Source organism: Mesitornis unicolor, unplaced genomic scaffold (genome assembly GCF_000695765.1).
Source record: "Mesitornis unicolor isolate BGI_N332 unplaced genomic scaffold, ASM69576v1 scaffold102, whole genome shotgun sequence".
Lineage (NCBI taxonomy): Eukaryota > Metazoa > Chordata > Aves > Mesitornithiformes > Mesitornithidae > Mesitornis > Mesitornis unicolor.
This window is the reverse complement of record NW_010169610.1, coordinates 1-23,020: the sequence shown is the minus strand read 5'-3', so window position 1 is coordinate 23,020 and position 23,020 is coordinate 1. Positions and strand designations below refer to the sequence as shown.

General features: G+C 45.3%; 1 protein-coding gene across 1 annotated transcript in view; it reads right to left on the bottom strand.

Moving 5' to 3' along the window:
- Positions 1-22,317, bottom strand: part of CCDC3 (coiled-coil domain containing 3) — a 36,274-nt gene extending 13,957 nt beyond the window's left edge. Inside the window, exon 1 of the mRNA XM_010179376.1 lies at positions 22,144-22,317. Within this exon, the coding sequence (XP_010177678.1) occupies positions 22,144-22,317 (174 nt within the window). The remainder of the gene's footprint in view (positions 1-22,143) is intronic.
- Between the last annotated feature and the right edge of the window lie 703 nt (positions 22,318-23,020).

Genomic DNA, 23,020 nt, shown 5'->3' with positions numbered 1-23,020 from the left:
GAAAGAGTTGTTTGCTGTTTTGATGGAAGGAGAGAAACTAAATTATTTCCTGGCTGAGATCTATGTGTTAAGTTTTAGCTTGCAGCCAGATTTTTTTAGCCAAGTTATAAAATCTGAAGATAAATCCAACTCTCCTCCTCAGTGATTTTTATGAAGGAATTCCTGATATGTGCCAAAATAAAAGGAGACTCCACACCGTGGAGGTTTTCAGTGGAAATGAGGAGACCCATCCCTGCACAGAAGGAAAGGGCAGGAACATACATCACCCTAGGCAGAGCTGTCAGAAAGCAGAAACTCAGCCCCAGCTTACTAAAAACTGGTGAAAATGTTGATGGATCTGTGTCTCCTAAATGCTTTGGATGCAAACTGAGAGCAAGGCAGAGGTTGCACTTGACTATGGACAAGACAAAGCTGAGTTTTTCTTGAGGCATCAGGCTTTTTGGAAGCTTAAGAGCAAATGCCTTGATGAGATACCTTAAAGATGCTCTGATCCACCGAGACTATTCAGTTCGATGCTGGTCAGCTGGAAGGTGTTATGGTCATGTCTTCCAGCTAAAGGGTGCAGAAATCCCTCACTAAGCCACGGGCAATGCTGTACTTCCCCATCCCTTCTGTCACGTTTGTCATGTCAGGCCAATGTGGCAGTGATGGTCCAACCTGTGTCCGGGGAAGTAAAGTGACTGGAGCATCTGCCTGTGCACCAGCTTGCAGGTAAAAGAGAAGAGGCAGCAGAGATGAGTAACCACTTGTGCCAGAAACCCATGGTGAGACTTGGGGGCCTGAAACCCAAGGTCTCAGGTGATACTCACTGTGAAAAGGCTGGGCCGTTGGCTATATCCACATTAGCAAGTCAGTTGGAGCAATAGAAACTTATCTGTACACTGAATGTGTTTGGGAGGAATAAATAGACGGGGAAAGGAGATCAGGTGTATGAAGGACCAGCCATGGACCCTTTGTGTTCCCACTAGGAGTTGATGCACATCAGATGGGTGTCTGGAGCAGCCTGCCTGTGTTTTCCTGAAGAGGAATCCACTTGGTGTGCACCAAAACCTCTCTGTGAATCAAACCAAAATTTGCTAAGCCAAACTATGTTTCCATCCCTGCCACGAAGGAGATCATACTGCTTTGACATGACTTTTTCTTGACAAACCTAGGATGGCAGCTATTCCCGCAGGTATTTTCCCTGATCTCCGTGGCTTGGGAAAACTTCAGCAAACAGTAACCCTCACAACCATTGAACCGCCTGCAATGCAACTGGTTTTGCACTTGCCTCCCCAGCTTTCTGATGAGCCAGCTCCAGCCTCCAGAGGTCTCGGCACTGGGCTGATGGGGCCCCTCGCAGCTCAGCTGCAGACAGGAGGTGGTGATGAATGTGCAATACGGTCTCCAGGACTGTGTAATGCAATTGTAACTCAGAAATAGCAGCTGGAGGCTCCCCAAAGAGTCATCTACCACTGGAGTTCGCTACGTTTCTCTCCCTGAATTTTCATTTGAAAGCTTGAGCTTTCAAGAGGGCTGGCTTGGCTCTAAAATAACCCACCTATTTCCATCTACTTGACACACTGCAAATCCTTACTGGTGCTGACATCCACACTCTCTCAGGCTCCCACACTTTTTAAGTACAGTTGAACCAAGTGCTGGGAGAATGCAGAGCCTGTGAAGCCACCTTGGCTGTGTTTTAATGCCTTCTGGAAAGATCCTAATGCAAGACAGACGTTCATGATATGTTTGCACTTGTAACTAAGTGCTGGCTACACTTGAGCTTGGCTGTAATGAGCTCCCCCCAAAATACCACACATGAAATGCAGGCAAAGAGACAGGGAAAGCTGTTTCAGAGTTACATGTGAAGTAAGACAGATGTCTAGAATTAAGGAGTAGATATAAGGATCCTCATTCTGTCTCCAAGCTCTGCTAATGACTGTCCATACCTTAAAGTCAGCTAAAACGTATTTTGATACTCCAGCTGTGAAGTGAGTCCCTCAGACACAACCAGAACATGATTTTCAGGTACACCATGAGGCTAGAGCTGGACTGAGTTCAGGAAAAGCCACAGATGTTGACATCAACTAAGAAATGCCAAAAAAATGAATTTGCCCCCACCTTTACCTTTGTGTGAGAGGACAGGGAGTGACTACTCTGTTATAGACTCAGGGCAACGAGTCTAAGACTTGCTTACATGACCAGGTAGCAACTTGGATAAGGTGACAAGGAGGAGATCAAAAGTAATGCTATAGCAGCTAAAGAAACTTCTGTTTGTGCAAGAGCCACATACCAGCTTACATGTGCCTTTTGAAGTCAGTGGTATCATTGCTGGGTAGGTGTAAACTCATGCTTTAGGTCATTAATTTGAATATTTAAATTTAGGGAAGACTGCAGAAAAACACATGTATGCCATATCCTTGTGTGTACTTTTGATTGCTCAGGGTCTATTTCCTCAAAGCTTAATTATTTAAAGGCCTTTTCAGACAATCAGAATAAAATTGATGCACACATAACAGTAATCAAGAAACAAGAAAATTAAAGAGATAATCCAACATAAACAGAGGTTGATTCAATTACTGGGCTGAAACCCAAAGTTCATGCTCCTCCTTGGGTTTGCAGGCAGCCTTTTGTCTCTTCATTTGGCCATCCTTAAACCCAAGTCCAGACAGTGGTGAAAGAAGAGCTCACAAAGCAATGTCCACCTCTACCGCTTATCAAAGTAGACCAGCACCCTAAACTAACAAAGCCACTTTTATTCAAAAAATTCTGAAAGTGGCTGCAGATTTTATGCTCATTACTTTATTTTTGTACATATGACTCATAATTCTTGAGGTCTACATAAAACCACATACAGAAGAAGAGGAAAAGAGAGGGATCCTATAATAAATTCTCCATTACCTGAAGAGACAGGCAAGTATCTTCTAGTATCAACTCCCCTCCATGTTAAATTGCAAGAAAGGGTTATATACAGTTATACCTAACCAGTTCTGAGCTGAGTTTTGAATCTTGTATGGTGACACAGTGGAGGCAGATGTGGCTTGCCTGGACTTTAAAAATCCTGGTTAAGAAATAATGAAGTTACAGTAATGGCCATGACAAAGAACGTCTGTACCAACCGCAGATGGGCACTCCTCAGTCTTCATCCTGTGTGTGTGTTATACATTAAACCACTATAGGCATTACAGCACACAAATAATTCACACACAGCATCTGTGAGGCTTGCAGAAGTTCAGAGGAAGAGGACACAGCTCTGCTCAGCTCTGACAGAGTACAATCAATTCACTGTTACACATTTTCCATGTCTTCAAAGGCAGTGTGGTGTTACAGGGCATTTTTGCTCCTTGAGTCAAAAGCTTCCTGAAGGCTACCACAAAAATCTCTTTCACTATTTCCATCAGGAGCCCCAAAAAAACCCTATAGCAGCCATATTCCAGCCTTTCAGCATCTGCTGGACACTTCTGAGTGCAGGGCTGTGCTGGCAGTACCAGCGTGATGCATTGCCGCGTCCCTGGCCGGTGGCAGGTCAGTGGTGTGCTGCAGACCTCAATCTCCTTCCTGCTCCTTTTTTTAAACTTTACAGTGTCAGCTGAGGTGAACCAGTTTTCTGGAGGCTTTCCCATCTCCTTAAAACTTCAGCAAACAGCACTAAGAGTGCGAAAGGGCTCAGCGCACATTTTGAAAGGAACCCAGGCCTGACAAGCAGCACTTGGCTGTCACTGTTGTGACGGAGATGCATTAGCCTTTGTTTTCCTTATTTTTAAAGCTGCTCTACAGCATGTTTTATTGCATTTGATAGGGAATTTTAAAAGTCTCCTGTTCTGAAGTGACTTCAGAAGACAGTCTCCATACGGTTTTTCTCACCCTGACTCCTCAGCTATAGTAGAGCATGGTAACATGGTGCCTTGGACAGCTTCTGACCTTGCTTTCAGGGCTGCCTCTTAGAGACTCCTGGGACTGGGATTTCTTTGTGATCATGGCTGTACAGGGTTTCCCGTGGCCCACAGGAGGACAAATCACTAAGGATGAGCTTTGGGGCAAGGGCATTGAATTCTCTGTTACATGGTGTATAGCCCCAAACCACAAGTTTTCTGTTAGCCAAACAAGAACGTAACATGCTGAAAGCTCAGGTCCAGTATGGGGCAATGAGGGCAACAAAAATTGGTTCTGCTTAAACCAGATTAGATCTGAATTCCTATATATAATTATTGAGAAGTATCCCTTATGCTCACCAAATTACCTCAGCAGGTCATCTTTCCTAGAAAATTACCCCAGCTAGGTCTCTTACCTAGAAAAAAGATCCAACTCATGTCTTCAGTGACAGGGAGGCCATCATTATCACTGTCAAAATAAAGATTAATGATCTACTTCAGTTTAAAAAAGCACTGTATTTAAGCTGGGTTATACAGATGTATAGTGCTACCAATTTCCAGTTGCAGGTTAAAAAAAAAAAATATTTAAGGCAGAGCAGTTCTGGTTTGATTTCCAAGTCAAGAAATCCTCACTGTATTTGCAGTCTCCCAGGTAAGCTGTGCTTCCCCACACACTCCCACCCACACCACATCCAGGTGTTCAAGGAGGCACCACTTTCCTCTTCAGAAAAACACGATGGCCTCTAGCAATTGCTAATTAGCACTTTGCTGATCGACAAAGCGGCAAAGAGTGTTTGCTTCTGTATCACCTCTAATTCCATAACCAATAATTACATTCTTGTCAGGCTGCCAAGGTCCTCACACACACCTGCACGCTGCCCACACAGTCGTTATGAAGAGATTTGTAATAATTAATTGTAACATTCCTATCACACATCTCCCCACCCACTTCCAGCAGTGGCATGTAAGTCCAATCACAGGCATGTCTGATTTTCCCTCCTTGTTAACCGGGTTCACAGCATTTGAATAAAGTCAGTCAAGAGCGACTTCTGTCTGCATCCTTTGAAGCTTTGATTCATTTTTTTTCTGACATCTTAATTTAATTCTAGGTGAGAAATCACACTTTCTTTTCTTCTTCTTCTTCAGTTTTCCCCTAGTTATTTGTTCATGCCTTCCTGACTAGTCTAGACAGCACTACCGCTTATGATTTTCCTGAGATGGACGCTTTCCAAACTGCACAACTCTCCTCTTACAGAACATGGGCCAAGCTTCACAAAACCAATCTCTTGCCACGGACCACGATTTCCCCAGCTAGAAATTGACTTCCAGAGCTGAAGACGTAGACACTGAAGGCCCTGCAAGATATCCATCACCTCCAGGACCTTTCCCAGTTTTCAAAGGCATCTACTGTGCATGCAGCATCCCACCAAGCTGCATCCCCTATGCTGTATTTCTACCTCCTCCCTAATTTGGGCTCACCCTGGGAGCCTCCCAAGCTGCTAACACTGATGAGCCCCTGCTGCAGTGCTCCTCTTGCTGGTCTTCATGCTGCTCCTCTTTGGGAAAGGAAAAAGCCTCGTTGAAAATTTTCTTCTCCTTGATTTTCTTCTAATCTGTTTTACATTTTATTCTTTCTTTTTTATTTTTCCCCCACGCCATGTTCTGTTTTTACGTCCTTCTCAGTTTTCACTTTCTCTCGCAGGTTGCTGGCACCATTGACATCCATCTGCACTTAATCTTTTTGGGGTTAAGTCTTACACACAAATATTTGCTTTCCCTGTTGGCACTTCCAGCAGTCTAGGCAAAACTTCGAAATTTCCCTGTGGCAACAGCAGTGGGAGGTCCCAGACAGTCAGGGAAGGGACTTTACTCCCTCTTTTCCCATGGACTTGCAGTGCTGAGCATTTGTGGTAGCTGATTCCTATCCAGGATAGGACAGAAACAACCTCCTTTGAGGTTCAGATGTCTAGCACAATCTAGAACCCCGAGTCCTGTGCTATGAGTTCCTGAAGGGTTCTTACAGGAAAGCTGGGGAAGGACTTTTCACAAGGGCAGGTAGCGATAGGATGATGGGGAATAGCTTTAAACTGGAAGAGGGTAGATTTAGACTAGATATTAGGAAGAAATTCTTCACTATGAGAGTGGTGAGACACTGGCACAGGTTGCCCAGGGAAGCTGTGGATGTCCCCTCCCTGGCAGTGCCCAACGCCAGGTTGGACGGGGCTTTGAGCAGCCTGGGCTGGTGGGAGGTGTCCCTGCCCATGGCAGGGGTTGGACTGGATGACCTTTAAGGTCCCTTCCAACCTAAACCATCCTGTGATTCTATGATGATTCAACGAGAGGATATAGGATAGAGGTCTACACAATCACCAGTGCCATGGAAGGAGTAAAGAGACTGATGGCATCTTTCAGCAGAAGAATAGGGGGTAACAGATGATATAGTAGGAAACAGGTTCAAGGTAACCAAAATGCGGTGATTCTCAAAGAAGGCTGGGCAGGTTAATTGAAGATAAATCCACTGAAAGTCACTGAATATATAGAAACAAAAAAATATATGGAAATTACTCCACCACAGAGTGTCCTTCACCTGAAAACACTGAAAGTTGGGAAAGCACTGGCACAAACCTCCATATATCAGTACCCTCTTCTTACACTCTTCCCTGTGCACCTGCTCTAGTTATCTGTTGGTATGGGTATTTTTTGGGAGGTGGGTTATGAAGAATGTTAACAGTCTTGCACTGTATGTGAAAAAACCTGCTGTAATTGGTTCATTTCAGCTGTTTCACAGTCAAGCAGGTGGCAAGGACCATTTCAGCTCTGTAGCTCACCATTACCTGATAACCAGACATTAGGCACAGATGCCTGTACCATCACCCTAGGTCACCACTGATGGGGTACCGGTACCAGCCATAGGCAACCTGACTTTCACATCACACTTGCTCTTCTCAGTCCATGGACTTTGTGTCCTTCCTCCTTGCTTCATTCTTCTTTGCCATCAATGGAATATGGTCCTTGAAAAGTAATTTTACAGGATTGCTAGGCCTTCATGTTAAATACAGTATGACTTACTGTTCCCTTCAAGGGGTCACCAAGCCTTGAGACAACTGCAACTACTAGGCTGATTGATCCTTTAATTTAGAAAGATGATGCCCAAGCTTCTTAGATCTGCTTGGATTCTCTACTTCCAAGATCAGATCTCCTCAGAAATGGGGCCATGTAAGGAAGGACAAATTCTAAATAATAGTTTGAGGCAATATAAACTGATACACTGTTTTAGTTCCTGACTAGAGCAAATCTTTCCAGGACTGTTGGTATCTTTCAGGCACCATGCTACTGTTGCAAGAGACAACCCTATCTCTTGCCCTTTTTCTCTTCCAGAAACAGAGAGTTTTCCACAAAAGCATGTGTCCTCTGTCTGGCATGGAGAAATCCTCTGTTCAGACCCCACAAACAGAAGAAACATTGTGGTTGGCTTGGCTGGTTCTTCTGCAGAGCATTCTTAGCTTCCTCCAGGTCAAAAGTGCCCGAAGTGCCTAACACCAACTTCTTCCATTACAACCACGGATTACACACTTCTTAAATTACAGGCACAGGCTCAGGAGGAGGAGAAAGTGGACTACATCTCTTAACACATGGTTCTTCTTCTCTTAAAGTTAGTGTGAGTTTCAGTGGATAAGAGACAAGGTCCCAAACTGCTTCCACCAAGTAGACATTACAAAGCACAGTAGATTTGACTGCTCAATGAACTGCTTCACTTGAATACAATTTGATTTCCATTTCAAACTTTTAAAATCAAACCAGAATTTATCTTGCACTTGTTTTGTAGCCGCAACTTGTATTCTCCACTTTTTCCTCAGAAGACACAATTTTGCATCAATTCAGGGCTTCTGATACTGGAGCAACTATCAAAAGGACTCCTATGCTCTGCTGTTGGCTGCAGCACTTTAGAGCCCTGTATGCAATAAAATTCAGTCTTTACTCACATTTTGGGAGCATAACTGAAGAAGACAAACTCCCTTACTCCTTTCAATTGCTACTTTAAAAATTCCAACCAAGAAGCCAATCCTAAAAAAGAACATTTATACCTAAAATGCATGGAAAAAATATGTTCAGAGTCCCATCTAGATTATATACTTGGAGACCAAATAGAAAAAGCCCTAAAATCAATGTTGTAGTAATTGAGAGAGCCCCATGTGAAAAAGTTGTCTTACGTGATGGTTCCAACAATGTTACCTGGATTGGAAAGCTTATTCTGGTTGTTGCTGCAAGCTTTGAAATTTAAGGCTTTCTATGACCAGAGACATAGTTCTCTTTTGATAAAGTATTGATAACATGTGTCCTCTTTTTTTTCTTTTCCTAACACCATTTTAAAAAATGCTTTTAGCTTTATTTACACATTGTGCAGCATTTCCTACATCAGTCTGTAACTGACCACAAGCATTAAAAAACAGAGCCAGGGGGTTCAGAATTTCAAAACACAAGGAATTACTTTAAAGTAATTTAGGAGATTGGATTTAAATCCACAAAATAAAACTCAATGTCTTGCACGCATTCAGTAAACCTTATCCAAAAAGCTTTATAAGCTAGAAGATAAAGACTCCAAAATGCACCATAAACTCCAGCCAAATTCAAGCCACCTGCTCAACACAGCAATAGACATGGAAGGAGGACCCCAGGCAGGTTGCAGTGCTTGTTTCAAGCTCTGGACTTTTCCAGAATCCACTGAAGCCTGTAGCCCAGAACTACTATATCCAGGAAGAGCAGGTGGTGAGGCAAAGCCATAATCACGGTCAGTATAAATGGTCCAAGACCACATCAGTCCCTTTTAGACCCTAGTAGGTCCATACAGGCCAAGGTCAGACCACAATGTGAGCTCAAGTGAGCTCTGTTTCTGCAACATTAATATATTGTCTTCACCCAAAAGTCAAGCAGAATCTGAAACAGGTTATTTGCAGAGCTACCCTTATCACGGGTTCAACATGGGAACTCTTTCAACTTACATATTGTGCTGGGCATGGATTTCCAAACCACTGTGCTGCTCTAGTGAAGGAGTCAGGAATACTGAATGCAGTGGACACTGCAACCACAACCGGGGTCACAGGAAGAACCTGTCTCAATATTTGGACTAATCCCCCATCATGTTTTATGTGCCACAAGCCATTCATTAACCTGTCACTTCAGTATCAATTTATGCATGGACAAAGCATCAGTGCTGCAAAGCAGAGGATGCAATGCTGGTATCACACAGCTCTCCTTTCTCAAGCACTTCTGTAAGCAGTATTCCTGTTAGCAATTCTTATATTTAAAAATCAATTCTCGTAATTAAACACAACTAAGTATGATGCAGCTGCCCACCCTGTGACACCTAGTGCCACCTGAAATGCCCATGTGTGCTCCAGCTGCCACTGGAGAAGGTGATGTTCAGGTGATGAACAGCACATTTCCTACTCTTCTTGGTCTTGTGCCCTATCTCTCAGATCTCCCATGGCATCTCACATGGCAACAGGTAGTAGAATTGCTCCCGTAAAGGCAGGTATTGCAGTCTGGCTGCTGATTCTCACCCAGGGGTGCAACTGCTAATGACACCAAGTTGGCTTCATGGAGAGGAGAGGGAGAGGGAGAGGGAGAGGGAGAGGCTTTTTGTTAAAATTAATCTACTCTGGCATCACTGCTCTGTGGACATCAAAGTTGAAGGAATTCTTCCATTTTCCACATGTCAGCACTTGCGAGGAGAGGAGAGGAGAGGAGAGGAGAGGAGAGGAGAGGAGAGGAGAGGAGATTTCGCTAGGATTTGTAGAGGAAGGGCCACTCTACTGTCCTGGTAATATTGAAAGCAAACATTAAGACTGCAATAGCCATGCTCTCAGCTCAGTATTGGTGGGGTTAAGACCAAGCCGGACACTGCCAATGAGCATGTTAATGTTTAAAGATTCGTGTGGACTTAGGAGCAGGTTAGAGTACTCAATTAGCCCTGGGCAAGCCTGAGGTCTCTCAGTTTCAAAACATAGGAAATGCTATAAATACCATAGCAAATGCAATTACCAGAGCGTGATAAACACCACTTCATTAGCAGGGACCACAGGAGGCTTCTCCCATTTCAGACATTTTTGACAATGAGCAGGAACCAAACCAGAGGTCAGTCCTGAAATCCGGACACAGAACAGGCAGACAAATGCCTCAGGGATGCCTCCAGTCTGGCATTTTGGTTTTAGCCCTTTTCTGTCCTGAGGCTGTGATGGAAGGGGCCAGCTCCTTCAAATCCTCAACATCTGCAATGTGTTTCTTGATGATCATCCGTAGGAGCAGAATGCGTTCCAGCAGCTCCAGAGTGCCACTGGCTTGGAAGCACCAGGACATTTCCCGTCAGTATTTCAGCTGCTTCTAGACATGGGTTAAATATAGGAGGGTTTTGTCACTGAATGTGGTTTTGAGCCATTTTTATTACAGCGGGAAAGATTTGAGCATAAAATCTTACTTCCAGGATACATTTAATCTATGGTTCCGCACCTTTGGGAAAAGAACCAAGAATCACATTTGCTCCCCTGCCCTTTGAAATCAAGACTTAAGAAAACACAGGCTCAATTAGGATTTCAAGGGACAGACTGTGAAGTGTTCACTGAACTCAGACAAAATGTGCCTGAGCCAAAAACATGTAAAAGGGCAGAAACCCAATCACTGATGGTAGTAACAACTCTTCCCTGGAGTTTTCTTAAACCTCGTCATTTCCAATCCACAGGCTTTTCCCACCATCAGCATTCATGTCCAGCTCAGCTGCAGCTGTCTGAAGGGCCTGGGGAACTTGCAAGTGATTTTTTAAAAAACTCACCTTCAGGTTGTCTTTTCAAATTCAGCTGATGGAGGTGAGCTGTGGATGTGATCTCGTACCTCCCAAAGCTGCTCAGCCACAGTGGGTGGATTTAAACCCTCTCCAGAGGGACCAAGTCACACCAAGTTACCACAGCTATCCAGTTTGAGGAATAAGAAGTGGACGTGGACAGAGCATGTTTCAAAATGCCAAGTAATGACCTATGCAATGAGGTTTTTGCTCCAGAGGCAGACAGCTAAAGGTGAGTGTCATCTTCTGGCTAAGAGACCCACTGCAATCTCCCACCTTGACCTAAGCCTTGTAAATGATGGAGATTTCATCACATTAGTTGGCTACACATTTTGGTGAATTATTTCCTCATTTCCTATTTCCATGTTTTGCTTTTTTAGAAAATTTCTCTCGTTTACATCTCTGTTATTTTTTCTTTGTCTCTACATCCCCAAGAGGGGTGCTTACAGACCAAGAATAAGCTGCCTGTTTCCTTCCTGCAGATAAGCCAGGTACACAGAGATCCTCACTTTAAGGCATCTTTTATAGACCACGAATAAACTCTCTCCCTCCCTTCTGAGACCTCAGAGCTCCTTTAAAGCACGGGCTGGGATTTGGTAGAGGTCCCCCACGGGTGCTGTGGCTAAGTCTCTTCCGCATTATCCCTCCTCTTCCACATCCCAAGATGATGCCTTTAAGGTGGAAAAGAGCTTTCCTGCTCTGCAGTGAAATGGGGGATTTTGAGTAGATGTGGCTGCTATGTTCATGCTTCAAAGGGTCTGAACAGGACCTCTTTCCCCATGTAATGGAAATGGGGACTTACAGTATCTGAATTTATACTCCTATCCTCAGCCAACAGCAGTACAAGCTGTTCCTCCATTTTGACTTTCCTTCCTTTCTCTCCCCGACTAGCATCCAGTTAAGCAACTAACTGAAGTTTTTTCCAAAATAAAAAACATAATCAAAAACGTCCAAAAAATATAGTTGTGTTCAGACCCTGCCCAAGCCAAACAAATGAGTGTGCTCTGAAATGGGTATACAGTGAAGACAAATGGAGGTGATAAACTCATCACATTTTGAGGCAATGAAGAGGACACCTGTCACCACCCACCTGAAGAAGGAAGCCAGGCTTCATACCACCAACACACTTTGTTTTGAATAAACAATCAAGCCCCAGTTGTTCACGTGTCACCTGTCCAAACATATCTCCTTACTCAAAGTATGGCACTGCCTGTGCAACAAGGCTGGAAGACACGGAGAGAGAAGGGGAAGGGTACAGGACTTAGATGAGTAAGTTTATAAACAGAAAAAGTCTTCAGGCAGTTGTTTCTGATCCCAGTGGAGATAAATCCTGGACCAAAGACAATTGTCTCCACTGGGATGCAGAGCCTAACACGCCTGCCTCACTTTTACCATCTGCAGAATGGGAACAGTTCTCCTGCTACCCCTGCATGGTGGAGAAGATGCGTCAGTTTGAGGATGTTAGCATATAAGTACTATCTTTCATTTTTGTCCCACATCTTGCCTCAATACATTGCCTCATACTGACATTCCTCCTTGCAGTAGCTAGTACTTCTGCTGGTTCCTCACTGATCTAGGAAATGCAAAAATACTGCAGAACAAGTCCATTAAGTGCTTTCAGATCTCAGGAAATACTTTTTTTTGCTTGCTTGTTCCTAAGTTTTTTGAGCAGAAATTCAGACCTGGATTTCAAGCCATATTATTTCCCCTTCACATTATACAGTGTAATGGAAACTTGCTTCTCCCTCAGTATATTTTTCTCCACCATCATTCATTTTACAGATAACTGGGCTAACAGTTGTACCAGCATTCTTCCAAAAAAACCCGCAAGTTGGGGCAGCAAAAGGAGATAGACACCGCATCAGCTGCCAGAGGCACCTGCAATGATTTGAGCAGCAACCAGCTGCAATTGGTCACACTGAAACCGAATACTCCCAGTCCCCCGAAACCAGCCGCTCTGGTTTGTCAGTTTGCATTAGCTGTGGCGAGGGGCTTCATGCTTCCAGGGTGGTGGTGAAGCCAAGCCTGGCACCGCATGGCTGCTCCTGGTCAAGCACAATGGGGCAAAGATGCTTCTCCGGGGGAATTTGGAAAGGCGCTTGGCTGGCAGAGGCAGGACGGGCTTTAAAAGGCTCCATCTGCCGCTTCCATTAGGGATTTGAACTACCTCTGCCTCGGAGCCAACTTGGCTTGCCATTCATGAAAATAAACACCAAAATGCATGGGTTGGGAGAAAATATGTCCCAAATTGAAAGATCTCATCTCCCTTCAAGCTCAATGGCTGATCCAGTTACAGGCAGCATTACACGTGTCTTGTCTGCCAGCTGCCAGCTGGATTTTGGTGGCTGTTGATTTGAATAAACGTTTTGCTCCATCTTTTTCTGTATCTATCTCACAGGTCAGGAGAAAGATAGTGGAAAGAAAATACTTTTCCCTGGATTCAGGGTTGACTGAGGCCAGCAACTAAACCAAAGACCAGCTCTGCCCACAGTGCCTGTGGTAACAGTGTGTGCATCAAGGACAGACCCTGGCCCAGGACTCTTGGTCCACATGGATCATCCTTCCCAGCTGCTGACCAACACAAAGCACAGATTTGCACACACAAAACCACCTAACACATCTACAGACTTGCAGATTTACAGAAGGGCTTGGTGGCTCCCATAATTCGGCTAAACAACACAGAATTTGGGAACCTCCCTCATTCATTTTGGCTACTCATGGCACTCAGTCATGAGACTCACTCTTGAATGTATTCCCCAAAACAGCTGACTCAAACCAAGGTCTAGGAGAATCCAAGCTCATGAAGAGCCAGATGAACCCAGCTCAGGTGTTTGTTTCCTCATTCTGTTCCCAACCCAACCAAAAGCACTGAAATAGTCCCAGTGGGTTACTGTGAGTGGGATGCCAGGAGACATATCTGAGCATCTTCCAGTAGCTCTAAGGCTAAGTCAGTACTTCCGCTCTGTAAGTTTGGAAGATCATGGGATAATGATGACTAATTAGCATGAGTGGATCAAAAAACACCCATGATCTGCTTCTTTGGACCGCACATTTTATTTTGCCTCAGGTTAGTAAGATAATACATCTACCTTACAAGAACATCAGCCTCAACCCTTCTCCTTGGAGGCCAAGTCCCAGATACCCAAGGCAGCACCATGAGTACAGGAACTGGTGTCAAGGAAGGTGATTTGGCCACGGACAGAAGTGCTTTCAAGCACGTGTTGCCCTGTACCCCTTCAGTTCCCAGCTCCAGTAATTGCCCAGTTCTCCACCAGCTGCATCCCTCACTGACCAGTACCTTCATCCTTCCCAGTCTATGTGTTGTGGGATGTCCTCTCTCACCTTACCACACTGAGGAGGTCATGAATAGAAAGATGGGCCAGAAAAGCAACAGAATCACTGAAAAGTGCACATACAGGGGAGACGAGGAACCGAAGTCAGCCTTGGCCCCCTCATGTCTTATTCCTCCCTTATCCTCCAGAGGATATGGACAAGAGGACCACCTTGTTACATTGCTACAATTCCTAGCCCACCTTCACATGCAGGTGCTCACGGGCGTAAGCTTCAAACTTTCCACTGCCCTCATCAGAGAGAGATATCTCTTCTCTTGGCCATTTCTCTGCTAACACAGAGGAAATGTGACCAGCTTAATGGAAGTCCCATCTCTCCTATCTACCCTGAGACAACAGCAGCAATACTCTACCTGTGCTGCATACTATGGAGTTAGCCCCAGTCAGGTAGATGCATCTTTCCAAAACACATTGCTTCAGCCCTTGGCTAAGAGTCAGTGGCTGGGGGCTTCCAAAAAAACCTTTGTCCAGCTAAACAAGCACTGCAGCAGGATTTGTGTTTAGCAGCACCACTGGAAGTCTTTCAACCACCTCCAGGCTTAAAACCCCAAGGGTATAGCACCCCTCCAGGCAGCATTGGCTCCAAAACACAGGAGGCACAACAGGGTCCCTCCAGTCCCAAGTTTGTGTCTCTCAATGTGCAGAGCTAGGCCCACCACCACCAGCTCTCTCCATGGCCACCAGCATTTTCCCACCACTGTGATGGTCAAAGCAGCCAGACCAGAAGCCAAAAAGTTGCTCCGGGGCTGAGGTCAGATGCCTGCCCACCAGAAAGTTCATGTACAGTAGGAGGTAGCCTCATGGTATGAAATCCAGAACAATTTAGTGCATTTGGCAGAACTTCTTGAAAGTGTGGCTCTGGATAATTAAAAGCAGCCTGGAGCCATGTGGGACTTCATTCACTGCCAATTCCTGGAAGGAGTGCCATTTCCACCTTCAGAGGAGGCAGCCGTGCACATACACATATATATCCGTGGCTGCCTAGGCATTTCCTTGCTCAGCGGGCTAGAAACCAGATATTTTTAAGGATATCATGTACTTGGATGTGTCTGATACATAGGCCAGAGAGAGCTGTGCTTTGGAGTAACCTGCACCAGTTGAGAGGGAGCACGTTGGTCCAGATTTATCCCCTAGGAGCTAGGGTACTGATATGGGACTCCCCTCACCTTGTCCTCCACCCACGTGTGTACCAGGAGGTGCTAAGCGGGAGCCTCACCTTGGCAGATCCCCACTGGTCGTGGCTGCCAGCAGGACAAGAACTCAGGTTCATCAAATTCAAGGCTCCCATGCCACCTCAGGTCAACCCTCCTGCACGGTATACAGCAGCCAGTCAACCTGGCTTATGATACAGAAATAAAGTACCTCCAAGAGACACTGTAAAAATAAAGATATTTCCTCATTTCTCTTCTGGAAAGTGCTCAGGACACCTTCTGGGTGCTATAAAAATAAGTCAGACCATATGCGATGGAAATGTCCCATGGATTAGACTATTCTCCTCCGTGATCTTTTGTTCTGTATTTTAGCAACCTGTGTGCACGTGGGTAGACAGAAAACTGATAGGAAGATGCCAGTCAGACCTCCAAGAGTCCCCTACCACAGGCTGGGTGGGAAGATTTGGAAATGAGTCAATGCCATTTCTATGCCAAAAGACTTCTGGGGATGTTACCCAAATATATCAACTGTCTCATGGCCTCACCTCATCCCAGACACTTGTCAGCAGTTCTCCATTTCATCTAATATTGCTTACATGTACTCAAATTAAACACAGACCATAGGAAAAGGGTGCACTCTGGGTGGGTTTCTGGGAGGAAAACAAAAGCGCTGTAAATCACTGTTAAAACAACCCAGAAGCAATGTACATTTTCTACCATGCCATTAGGCTAATGGAGCAACAACTCTTCTAACAAATGGCAGGACAAGAAACAAAATGTAAAATAAGATTTTCAAACCTCTACATATTGAACATTACTCTCATCTATTTCAAGGTCTTTTTGCCCTGCCTTTGCCATGTAGCAGTTTTGAACTGAGAATATTTTCTGTTTTCCTAGAGCCTCAGGCCCAGAGAAGGGAGGATCCTTTATGTGGCTCATGCCATAAGTAAACACAAAAGAGCAGCACATGGGAACTAAATAAAACTGTTCTAACGAAGCAAGGATGCTGCCTGCTCTTTTCCAGATCAGTCCTTCCCCTGAAATGGCTCTGGACTCCATGACTTGCATTTTCCAGTCCTATTATTCCTCGCTCAGCACTTAGAGCAGAGAGGGAAACCCTCAAGAGCAGAAGCTCTGAACTTCTAAAAGATAAAAACCAATTTGCTTTTTTATTTTATCTTGGTGGATACCATGGATGAAATTTCAGCTGAAATCCATTACAGTCAGCTTATTTTTCTAGTGGCCAGGCTTTGTGCAATTCACATGGTGGAGTCACCTTCAGCATCATCAATGTAATTCTCACCCGCAGCAGGAAAAGCTGTGGTCTCTGCATCCAAGGCAGCTTGGGCCCTCTCCAGAGCTGCCACAGGCATCTCTCCAGCAGCTATCTAGCCATGTTACTATTTAATCACTGTCCAGGCTCCAAATCAGGGCAGTCAGAAAAATTATGGAGGTTTCCTCAAGTTTCCTTCTTATTTTCCCGTTTCCAGGGCCATGTTCCCGGGGAAAATAGATCAAAAGAGGTACCCCACAGCAAACGTCATGTGAGCAAGCCCTTCTCTGGTAGCCCAAAGAGCTTTTGTGTGTAAGAGGCTATTTCTTTGTGATTTAAGCCTCTATGGTTCTGTAAAAGTGTCCCTGAATGAGACCCACTACCATCCACCTGGCTGAGAGCTTCAAGGAAGAGACAGGCTGGGACCATTACTGAGCAAATGTGCTGCTGCCCACAGGTGGGTTCAGGGAATGATTCAGCCCAGGGGCTCCCAGTTCATGCACACAGCTGTTGCTAAATTACAAATAGTTCTGAAACTGTTTCCTCTACTTCTGCAGAGGAAGAATGTAATTTAATTTAACTTTTTGCTTTGCATAATAATGGCAAGGCCATTTATGCAATTACATTGCTTTTCTTATCCAGTTCTCTTTTCATCTGCTCCACAGCCTTGCAGGTGTCCTAATGAGGTCATCAAGTTGTTACAGCAGCCAAAATGCCACTGGAGAAGGGGACCAAGGCCCAGAGATGCTAACCAGATATTTGTAGACTGCACTGCTAACCCACTAATTACCTTGCTTTTTATTTGGGACACTGACTACTCTCATAAAAGCTTAATTATTACCCAGATAAATCTCTGGATGTCTCTCAGAAGGCAAGTCCGTTCATCTAAATCAATTGAAGTAACAGCGTGGTTGTGGCTCTGATGCTTGAGAGAAGAGGCAATGCTTGGGAGAGAGGCTTAATAAAAGATATTATCTCCCCCTGCAATCTCACCAAGCTTAATTGAAGTTATTTGACTCCTTAATTTCCGTGGGCTTTATCACAGCACTAGTGCTCTCACAGCTGCCCATGATCAGTGTGACACGCTGCTGTTAATTCCTTGTTATGATGCACATGGGGCCGTTTTGCAGCTCTCCCATGTCAAAAGAAGGGGAGGAAGGTGCCCTGTAGAAGCACTACCCCACAGCCACGGATTGTGAGCACCTCTGCAGCTCACAAAAACCTGGAACTGAGGCCAAAAGACCACATTTTCCTATGAACCTGTTGATAAAACCAGGAGTTAAAGCTCCTCTGAACAACGTCAAGCACTGTTAGACACTTCTATAGACCTTGTTATCATCAGACCCTGAGTCACTTCGGTGTAATCTTTCACGTGCAGACAAGGCAATGAGGTCTTACTTATGAGATTGCACCACTCTGCAAAAGGCCAAGACAGGAGGAGAAATTACAGCCTCTAGATTTGCACTGAAATGGTAAAATTGTGCAAGGGAGCAAGATTTCAGTCCCAACCCACTCATCACCTCCAGGCTTAGCATTGTGAGAGGGGGGAAACCTCAGGGGCTATTCTGACCTCCCAGCCTGAGCAAGTAGAAATCAAACAGTGTGGAAAAGTGTCATTTATCACTCAGCTGTAAGAAATGTTTGTCATGAGAAAGAGGCATTGGCACGTACGGATGCTCTTCAGGCCTTCAGGATTTTCCTATTCCCTCTGTTCATCCTGGAAAATGATGATGGCTGCACCACCAAATGCTTATTCCCATCTGCAAAAAAAAATATGACCTCTTGGACAACTTTTGACCAAGAAAAGACACAAAGGCTGCTCCCTAAAAGCATCAGTAATGAAACACCAGCATTGCCAGCTGCACTGGGGAATAACTGGGTGGCACACAGGGATTTGTGAGCACAGGACAGCCTGGCATGCCCACATAGGAGGCTGTCAGACTTTGCAAACTCTTTGATATGTCTGTGTGTCTTCCCTCAGGGGGTCAACATGAGACTTGGGTAAAAACATGGAGCTTTTAAGAGTTTTAATCAGATTTTTATTACTTCTTAATTGTTCTTTTCTTTAATAAAAGCACCTTATTAAAAGAAACTGCTGTGTCTGCAAGATTCCTTGGATAGGTGAATACTGCATTTCTCCCAGGGGCAGAGGGTGGGAAGAATTGACTAAAACTGTAACTCCAAAGTGGAAAAAAGGAGCTTTACTGCAGTTATTATCTCCATCAACAGCAGCTCTGGGGCTGGGCCAAGCCTGGGACCCAGGTAGCTGTGATGTGCTGCAAGAGGGGGCCTCTTGCTCTGCGAGAAGTTGCAGCCACACGTTACAAACCCAGCTCCAACCCCAAACCTGGTGGGAACTTGGAGCTTTAGCAACAACCTTGTGGGAAATGGTGCAACAGCAAGCCAGAGTAAAGCATGAAGTCTGCAGACATCACTGAGGGGCTGTGAGAGCAGTCGGGATGGAGCCCAATTAATTGCTGCCTCTGCAAACCTGGAAGCCAAAATGCAAATGCCTACAGAAACACCAGACGGAGCTACCGTCGCTCTCCAGAGTGGCCAGAACAAGCACCTGAGTGAATTTATGAGACTGTGGGTTTATTGGAAAACTACAGAAAGCAGTGTCTGGCCCTCAGCCCAGACGGCAAGGGGCTTAAAAACACAGCTGGAATCAGCTTCAGCAACAGCAGCAGGCCCAGGGTGAGGAATGTATTATCTCCAACAAGATATGCCTTGGGTCTGGCCTCCTTTCACCATGTGCTATGGGGTTTTCTGAAAATAAAAAGGGTTTTCCTGTGATGGAAAGGGCAGGTTGTGCATTCCAGCGCACCAAGATGTTCCTGCACATCTCTTTGCTCTCTTTCATGTCATCAGACATGTGTGCTGCACGGAGAAGAAGGAGCCATGAGACATTCACCCGTCGTGGGGTTCACTCATCTTCTGGCTGAGCACTCCAGAGCTACAGACACAAATTATTCATTGCAACTGCATGTGCTTCCAATGCTAAATTCTCCCTTAAAATGTCCACTCCAGAAATATATCAAGGGTAGGGCACAAGGCCATAAGCAAATACAGGGATTCAAAAGGAGTATAGGATCCAGCTGTAAGCAGGAGATTTCATCACTGCTTCACTCCAAAACTTGTCTCCAAAAGAGGAGGCAAGACCTTAGCTACTGACTCCTGGAACCAGACCTTCACCCCAGCTGTCTTCTGCTCTGAGGATCTCAGCATCTCAATCTCTTCCTTCTGACTGCATAAAACATCCTTAATGGATTTAAAATAGCAATTTATGTCAGTTAGCAGCAGCTAGTGAGAGTCCTGACTCCTCACTATGGTCTGAGCCTCATCAGAAGACCCTTTTCTCCCATGGTTCTTCACAACTTGACACCATTGTGGATGTTCCCAGGCTCCCTAAAAGCCTCTTTTCCAAAAAGGTTCAAGAATAATGCTCCAAGAAATACTCACTTTCTGTGCCACAAAGTCAGCACACATCACAGGTTTTGGCTCAGGAGTCAATACAGGACAGCATTTGGAAATGGAAATTGTTCACACTGATGGGATGCAAGCAGATGCAGTGTGATTGGGAAAGTCAGCATTGGATGTGACAAGGCAAAGAGAGGAGCAAAACGCTAAAGAAAGCTGCACCCTGGACATGGGCTCCTGCATTGGGAATTGCTGGGGAATAAATTCCTAACACCATGGCAGCCAGAAACACCATCCCCTCCCCAGGCTGGGGCATGCAGGCATCAGGAGCCGGCACTGGGCTCGGCAGGCACAGATGCAGGAGCTGAATGGGAGCACAGTCAGCCCCAGCTAATTTTAACTGGCGTAGAGGAAGCTTTTACTTTTCATTAGGAAGGGGAGACAAAGTGTCCATCAGTTGCACTGAATTTACTCACTCCTGGTGGGTGTTGAAGTATGTAAAGCCCCCAGCCCCGGTCTGTGTGACCAGCAGTTCTAATCCCCCCCTAATCTGCTCACAGCTGCACAGGGTCAAAGACTGCAACAGCTGACATGCACTTTTGATACGTCTGCTTTTGGTTGCCCCAACTTACCCTGGGGGTTTCTGCCTGGTGATTTCCATTAAAACTAACCAGCAAGATTCACTGCTGGCAGAAACAAGCACCAATTCACTGAGATCCCTTACATTTCACTAAGTGCAGCTAAATGAACAGTGCAGAAGCACAAACAGACACCAGGAGTTGGAGCTGGTGGTCCTCTAATGTCACTTTGCTCCCCCAGAGCAAAATCTGTGGGTTTGGCAGCAGCAGTGCCTTTACTTGCCAAATACATTGCTTCGGGCACTGGGGAGGGAGGAGGCAGGGCTGGGACCAGGGCTCTCCACCTCCTCCTTCCTCCCCAGCCACGGTTACAGCTCTGTGATCTAATTGTAAGATAATTCATTTTCTCTTAAACATCAATTCCTACTGCTGCCCCCAAATATAAACATCACTGTTCCCCACTTCCTCCCCAAAATATCAGCAGTGAAAAAACATGTGCTCACAGGACATCCCAGGCAGTGGGGTTGTGTCACTGGCCAGACGGCCACACAGCAGCTCAAAATTTGTACAGTAGCAGTCAGCTAGCTGGTGAAGGGAAAAGGTTTGGGCAGCTACCAAGCTCCCTCCACCCATGTCCCAAACAAGCTACTGCTGCATTTGCTGCTGCACATAAATATTGTGCCTTGGATGAATCCACAGAAGATGCAAGCAATGACACATGTCCTGCCCATCCTGACCTAAAGAGAAGCTTAAAATGTTCTCGGCTACCAGTAGAAACCACTAGCTTCATAAAACAAGGTTTGGCACTGAAACAGCCCTCCAGGTTCCACTGTTGCCCATGTATATGCACATCCAGAACATGCACACACATAACTGCAGGTTGCTTCTCGCTGCCAAGGAAGTATTTATTAAAATCCTGCATTTATTACACACACTGCAGTCCCATAAAGGGGCTCAGAAGCCACTAACAAAAGGCATCGTTGGACTTCCCATACTAAAAATGTACTTTCTTAAGAGAGGATTGCCCAGAGAGTGACCTCCTCATTGTGGCCTCCCTTGAGAGGAGAAAGAGGCATTTCATTCAGCTTGTACAGAAGTAGGTGCTGGCGTCGCTCAGACGAACCATGCCCTCGTTCGCTCAGACGATTCGTGCCCTCAAGAGCCTGTTTTTCCCCAGCTGCTACAGAGACAGCTTAGGGCGACTGGTTCAGAAGTAGATGTTTATGCTGTTATATGGAGTTAAGCAAGAATAACCCCTTACAGTTTGTCATGGTCCAGGCACTGCTCTTGCTACATCAGATGAACACAGAAGTATAAAAGCAAAGCTCTGCTCCTGAACATTTCAGCTGAAGTTTAAGTATACGGTCTGCAAACAGCAAAACCAGGTTGGAGTAGAACAGGATCATAAGCAACGTTGGTTTCCAACCTATTGCCCATGAACATGTGGAAACCGAACTTTGCTCAAGTCCACGAAAAGTTAAAATGCTAACACTTTGAAATGTCAGCTTTGAAAACAGAGCTTAATATCTCACCACCAATGTGTTCCTTTGCCAATGACACCACCAAAGGACCAGGAAAATCAGGGACTTGCTGCGCTTGCTTTCACATATATACTTTTGCAAATGACATGGGAATGCCTGTGCCCACTTAGAAAACAAGCATGGGAGAGCAAAAAAATCCCTTACCCGGTTGTCCTCTTGGATCTCCCAGTCACTGGAGAAGCTCAGGACATGCTGCGCCTGCGAGCAGTTGGAGAACTGGAAAAGGCTGGCAAACATCCTCCTGTTCTCCTGGGTGTCCGGGAAAATTGCCTCCTGGAAGTTGACTCCGTGTGGCAAGAGGATGTAGTTCTCATCCATTCTGCAACACAAATGGCACAGGCAGCCTGCTGTGAGGCTGAATGGTGTTTTCTCTCCCACAGACATCACCCATCACCCTTCAGCCCAGCTCAACAAGTGCCACCAAAGTCACACAGACAGACTTTTAGCCAGCACGTGGCCCTCAGCTCTCCTGTCACTTAGTTGCCAAAACATCAATTTCCACCATGGAGGACTGGACCAGGCTGCAGCTGTAAGGACCTAACAGGCTCTCACCACCCTGTAGACATCAATGAGCCTCCAGAATGAGGCAAATCTAAATTTTGCCCCACATTTCCTAATGAATTTGCGTTGCTCTACCCTTGAACCCGGAGTTTAAGTACTCCTTCAAGCAGTCAATAAATAACTTGTGTAAAATGTGTTTAAAGATACTGCCACAGTCTGAGCAGTAGACAGCATCAAATTTGCACTTCACTACACACCCAGTGTAAGAATATACCAAATATTTCGAAACAAGCCACTGAGTAGTATTTCGCAAACACTCTTGGATGGAAAGGTCACAGCGATGGCTCTGTTCCCACATTGCGGTTTATTTTCTTATTCTTTCGATGAGCCCAAAGACAGAGTTTTGCTGGGACTCGGGAGAGCCGAGAGAGAGCAATCGGGTGAGTATTTGGGGATGGGTTTTAAACTCCTACGCCAAACTTTGGCAAAGAGGTGCTGGCCCCTCTCCAGCGCAGTGACT